The 6,000-nt window shown below is 37.4% G+C and overlaps 1 protein-coding gene across 10 annotated transcripts in view; it reads right to left on the bottom strand.

Moving 5' to 3' along the window:
- LOC124717156 (zinc finger protein 501-like) overlaps positions 1 to 5,213 on the bottom strand; it is a 337,802-nt gene extending 332,589 nt beyond the window's left edge. For all 10 annotated transcript variants that reach the window (XM_047243924.1, XM_047243922.1, XM_047243918.1 and 7 more), the window contains exon 1: positions 4,900 to 5,213. In XM_047243924.1, coding sequence (XP_047099880.1) covers positions 4,900 to 4,902 — 3 coding nt within the window. In that variant the 5' untranslated portion in view covers positions 4,903 to 5,213. The remainder of the gene's footprint in view (positions 1 to 4,899) is intronic.
- Positions 5,214 to 6,000: the final 787 nt, after the last annotated feature.

Raw genomic sequence — 6,000 nt, forward strand, 5'->3', positions numbered from 1 at the left:
GTTTGTGGCACAACTTGACTAGAAGAAGGGATCGGTTGGTAGGTCATGTTTTGAGGCTTCAAGGGATCACAAATTTAGCATTGGAGGGCAGCGTGGTGGGTAAAAATCGTAGAGGGAGACCAAGAGATCAATACACTAAGCAGATTCAGAAGGATGTAGGTTGCAGTAGGTACTGGGAGATGAAGAAGCTTGCACAGGATAGATCAGCATGGAGAGCTGCATCAAACCAGTCTCAGGACTGAAGACCACAACAACAACAACATACAACAACTTAAACTGTACAAAATTTGAGTTCACGATGCAAAAACTCATGATTTTAGGACATTTTCACTGGAGGGCTAAAAAAGTAATGCAAGCTCTATGATAGTTTTGGCCACACTTAAGATGACTTAAAATTGAAACGATCTGTAATCCAAAGAAGATATTTGTAACAAAAACGCTATTTTGTTTTCCAAGAAAAATAACAAATGCAGGATGTGATAATATTGCACCCCAACTCTGTTACATAATAAATTTATCATTTGATGAGGGCTGCTTTCCGAACAGGCTGAAGTATGCAAAGTTCAACCTATCTACAAAAAGGCAGACAAGAGGAGGTAGGAAATTTTCACCCAGTTTCAGTACTACCAATTATTTCTAATATACCTGAGCGAGTAGTGTGTAACCAATTAGAAAAATATACCAATAAAAATAACATTATTCTTAATAATCAGTATGGTTTTACGGAGAGCCGAAGCACTGTGCACACCATTAATGAACTGATCACTAAAATAAGCAAATGCCTCGACAACAAGGAGAGCATATCCGATATTTTCTGTGACCTCAGTAAGGCATTTGATATGGTAAACCACAATCAGATGCTCCTCAAATTATCTTCATACGGCTTCCATGAAAAATCTTTAAGTTGGTTCACATCTCATCTTACAAACAGGTAACAGAAGGTTGCTATACAACATCAGGGATTGCTTACTGAAGCAGTTAAATAGTTTTGTTTATGCAATAAGGGTTGTAAATAAAGTAGCTGACTTAGCTGTTAGGAAAATTGTGTATCATGCATATTTTGTATCAGTTGTAAGATATGACATAATTTTTTGGGGACTCGAAAAAGGAAGCCTCCTCAGAGTGTTCAAGCTACAGGAAAAAATTATCACAGCTACGACTGGAACAAACAACAGACAATCATGCACACCTTTATTTGCAAGCCTTGAGTTACTGACAGTTCCTTCTATGTTTATATATGAAACACTTCAAAACGGTTCAAATGGCTCTGAGCACTATGGGGCTTACCATCTGAGGTCATCAGTCCCCTAGAACTTAGAACTACTTAAACCTAACTAACCTAAGGACATCACAAACATCCATGCCCAAGGCAGGATTCAAACCTGCGGCCGTAGCAGCAGTGCGGTTCAGGACTGAAGCGCCTAGAACCACTCGGCCACAGAGGCCAGCTTGAAACACTTCTCTGAGTTGAGTTAAAAAATCCACATCTTTTTGAGGAAGATTCATGTACATGTGCTTATTAAACAAGGAACAAACAAGATTACATGTTATCTTGCCCCAGAATAACATTATCTGAAAATACTAAATATTACAGGGCTTTGAAGCTTAGCTAAAAAGGAAATGCTAATACAGTGTGGATGATTTTATAAATAAGGAAGACAAGTAGGGGATATTACATTTGTTTTGTTTTCCTGTTTCTCTCTCTCTCTCTCTCTCTCTCTCTCTCTCTCTCTCTACATTACATTCTATGTGCATGCTTATGTTCCCTTTTAATGGAGATATATATTCTTTCTATATGTGTCCGTACTTATAAACTATGTATCGGTAAACTATGTATCCAAATATCTAGATGTATAAATATATACTACTTTTATGGAAGTATGTGCTCTTACGAATTATGTCCATGTTTTTAAACTAGAGCAACAAACATGAAAAATACTTAAAAAGGAAAGATTTTAAACCACATTGCAAATTTTAAGAAACAGGAAGAAATTTAACATGTAATTATCTTTTTATGTTGCAATGTGCTTCTAGGAGCATCCATATGCTATGTTTTAATGTATCTCATTTTAAGGTGTACTTATGTATGCCTAGAATTATTCATCGATGAGTCACCAATATTTCAATCAAATGATTCTACATAACACGTCATGTGACAAAGATTCTTTTCTATTCTAACGTATGCTGTGTTACAATTTTTATCACAATCTGGTCTTGTCGCTGCCATCAGCAGTTAAAAATACAAGCCATGTTAGCAAGTGTGTGTGTGTGTGTGTGTGTGTGTGTGTGGGGGGGGGGGGGGGGGGGGGGGGGTTCTAGCACTTGAGAAGTACATTTGTACATATCACCTATTGATGAGTGTGTTGATTTTAATTATAACCAATAAATAAATTAAGCACATTTTTGTCTTTTGTTGCTAACTTGGTTGTCAAGCCAGCAATAAAAACACAACTTTTGTTTTGTCAGTTACCCAGTGCTGTAAAAATGCACTGAACGCATTCCAATACGGTCAACAAAGACTGCACAAACATGCTCTGGTTACGACCACGAAACAGATTCAATGATCTGCTTCTAATATGAAGCACAGCTTCTCACTTGGTTTGATTCCTTGCAAACGTATTATCACAATCCGTTAGAAGAGGGAGGGGGGAAGACAAAAAAGTGTCATTAAATGGTGTTTTTGATAAGAGCAGCTGAATTAAGAACACAAAAAAAAATTGTACCCAATGTGTCAGAATGAGGTCTGCAAGAAACTTGCCGCTACACTACCATCCTCAGAGGCTTTAGCTGGGAATGGAATGAACAAATGGAAATTGCGGAGAGGGTCAGTTCTACTTTTCACAGTCTTAGCCACTCTCCTCAAAAACTGACACAAAGTCTCAAACTAACATTCGCAAAGCTACATTAAGATCAAGATTTACAAAGTACAAAATGAAATTTGTGGGTAGATCACAGATTCTGATGGGTTCAAACAAAACAGTTTTTCAGCAAAATTCTAATACTGCAATGCAATGCCTGAGAACTGCACTCCCCATCAACAGCTGCATTCAGTTAAGAATGCATTCACAAAGATGGTACTGCATCACCTGCAGAATATTTCTGAACAAATGAAAATTTGTGATAGATTGGCTCTTGAACCTGGATTTCCCACATGTCATGAGCAGCCACCTTAACAACTTCGGCTATCTGAGCACACCTCCAGGAGCGGCTCAAATCCCAATTCTGGTGTCTCTAATCCCCTATGCTTGGACTACATTACTGTGATTCCACTACAGGGTAAAACACTGTTTTCGCTTGTCATTGCCTTGCCATGGTGTGAAATACTGATCAAGGTGACTGATTGTGACAAACAAGGAATCCATGTTCAAGTCCTTGTCTGACAAAAATTTTCATTAGTTCTGTAATATTCTACAGTTGATGCAGATCCATAATCAGAATTAGTGAGTTCATCTTAAAAATGTAATAATCAGGTTTGATGATGCTGTTTGGATTATGTCAACCCACCGAATGAGCTGAAGTGAAAAACACTGTGTTTCGTAATACAGTTCCTAATAGAGAGATTTGCAAATGTTAACATTTACTCCAAAATGTTTGTCAGTACCACAGGCTAGTTCCTGAATCATCATTTCAACAAGAATGGTCAGACAAGATAGCATGCCTAAACACACATAGTTACATAAGCAATGTCTGGCAGAAAGACTGGAAAGGGTTCTCTCTGGTACAAAAACTTAGGTTTTAGCTTTGTTTGATATTGTGTGTTAAGTGTGCTGTTCAGACTAACAGTAATAGAATTTTTTGTACGAGCTGTAAATCATGGAATTAAAGAATGGTTTAGGAATGTCTGACGGGGGTATTTCCAAGCTTATACCTTTAACCTTATCCATAGTGTCTCCAAAAGTAACAAAACCTTTCCTCCAGTAGAGAAACGACTGTTCTTTCTTAAGAAACAAATTCAGCAATTTGGCATGAGAATATGCAAAAATATTATACAAATTAATGGCATGTTTATACATCAATAACTATTAGAATACAAATAACAGCAAGGCAAAGTTTGGTAGAAATATGCAACTTCTCTGTGGATCTACCAAATGGCACTCAGTAATCTTTGTCGATAAACTATTGCGGTCACAAAACGGTTGAAAAATTGTCACAGCCAGCTGTTCCCAACTTTGACCTTTTGTAGCTCGAAAATAGTGAACACAGCCTTGACATCAAAAAAGTGTGTTGAGCAGAGTTTCGCATTTGATCCAAATATCTCCTTTGGTTTAGTGAATGTTTTGTTTTATTCTACAAGATGCAACTGTGCAATAATTCATTCAGTTTGCAGGTGGTTTTGTGGGACCCTTTGATTCGCTTGGTGTGGATTACCCGAAATGTAAATAAACAGAAGTTCATTCGCACTGCCACCTTCCGCAGCAGCAGCAGCAGCAGCAGCAGCAGCAGTTTAATCGCTCTTGCTAGGTTTACATCTCAAGCTTACAGCAACTGAAACTAAGTTTGTTTTTGCACTACAGAAAGGATTTCATTTCTTCTCAGATCTAAAATAAGAAACGAGAAATACGTAACCGGGCAGTCTGCTAATTTATATATTAAGTCCTATGATTGCACATATCCTGGGATAACGTAAAAAGATCCTTACGTCTTAACAATGTTAACACTGAATTCAGACAGCTATTTTCAATATGGATCACGTTGGATTATTACTATTATTGTTATGTAACTTGCACGTCCCATGTTATGGATACGTTAGTCTATTAAATTAACTGTAATTAAAACTGTTAAGAGCTTTCTACAATTTGCCTGATTTTTCATGCAATCGAGCCGAAAAATGTAATTTTCAGGTCATTCCCACTATAAAGATTGCACACTCTCATTCGACAGTTATCAACATATACTCACCATGTTCAGAACGAATTCTTATGAAATGGAAATCAGGAGCCTTTATTCAAAAATTCCATCTGTGAATTTCTTAACATAAGCAGCAGGTGACATAGTGTAAACTTGAAGTTTAATCGGACAGTACGATGGAATTGCCAACGGCGTATTACCAGTGAACTGTAGAGTAATAGCTGCACTGATGACGCATTGCTATATTCTTTCGCAAATTATGTGCATTTTACGAAATAATTATTGTATTTATACACAGTTTCTATGCAACTTTTCAATGATAAGAAGTAGTATTGGATTCCATTATATCATGCAGAATTGGTGACATGATGGTAGACCTGCAGAGTGCAGAATATTCGATGAAAAACAAAGACATATCAATGGCCGTGATAATGTTAAGAGCTTATCAGTTTTGAGAACCAGTCATACAGTCTAGGAAATGAACTGACGCTCGTGCTCCTACAAAGCTAATGGGATAATGAGTTTATTAACAATTTAGTGACCAGTGGGAACTATAGTTCCCACTTATCTGTTTTCGCTGTAAGTTCAGTGGTAATCCGTCATCCATGTTCCCACTTCTAACATCTGCTGCCATCTCTGTTAGAGTGTGCTAACTACATGTAGATTGTCAACGGGTGTGCGAAAGCGGTTGTATGTTAATTTTGTTAGTCAATCAATGCAGAAGCGCAGTTCCCGCGTGGAAACGAGCCACTGTTTCGAACTCTACAGCGTTTTTTGTATAGTGTGCATTCCCTTTGCCTGTGAAGTGATTTGTGTTGTATTTATCTACTTTTATATTTACAAGGGAGATAGTATTCGTATTATTTGCTGTATTTGACTGAAAATTACGTAAATGTTACAAGGTAAGTTAGTGGGAACTATTTTTCCCACTGAACTTGGGTGAAGTGCAATGCATATGGCTGCCCAATCGGCATCGTAGTTATTGTTCGTTTCTTATTGTTTAGAATTCCTGGACTGACGCCAGAAGAGGTTTTCAGAATTTTTTACGCTTTTTCCAGACGATGTAGAAGATTCAGATATCGATGCTGACTGTGATGACGATTTTGAGTCACCAAATACTTCACAGATTTTCAACGAAAATGGTAATAACAT

The sequence above is a fragment of the Schistocerca piceifrons genome, chromosome 9, assembly GCF_021461385.2.
Source record: "Schistocerca piceifrons isolate TAMUIC-IGC-003096 chromosome 9, iqSchPice1.1, whole genome shotgun sequence".
In the NCBI taxonomy this organism is placed as follows: Eukaryota; Metazoa; Arthropoda; class Insecta; order Orthoptera; family Acrididae; genus Schistocerca; species Schistocerca piceifrons.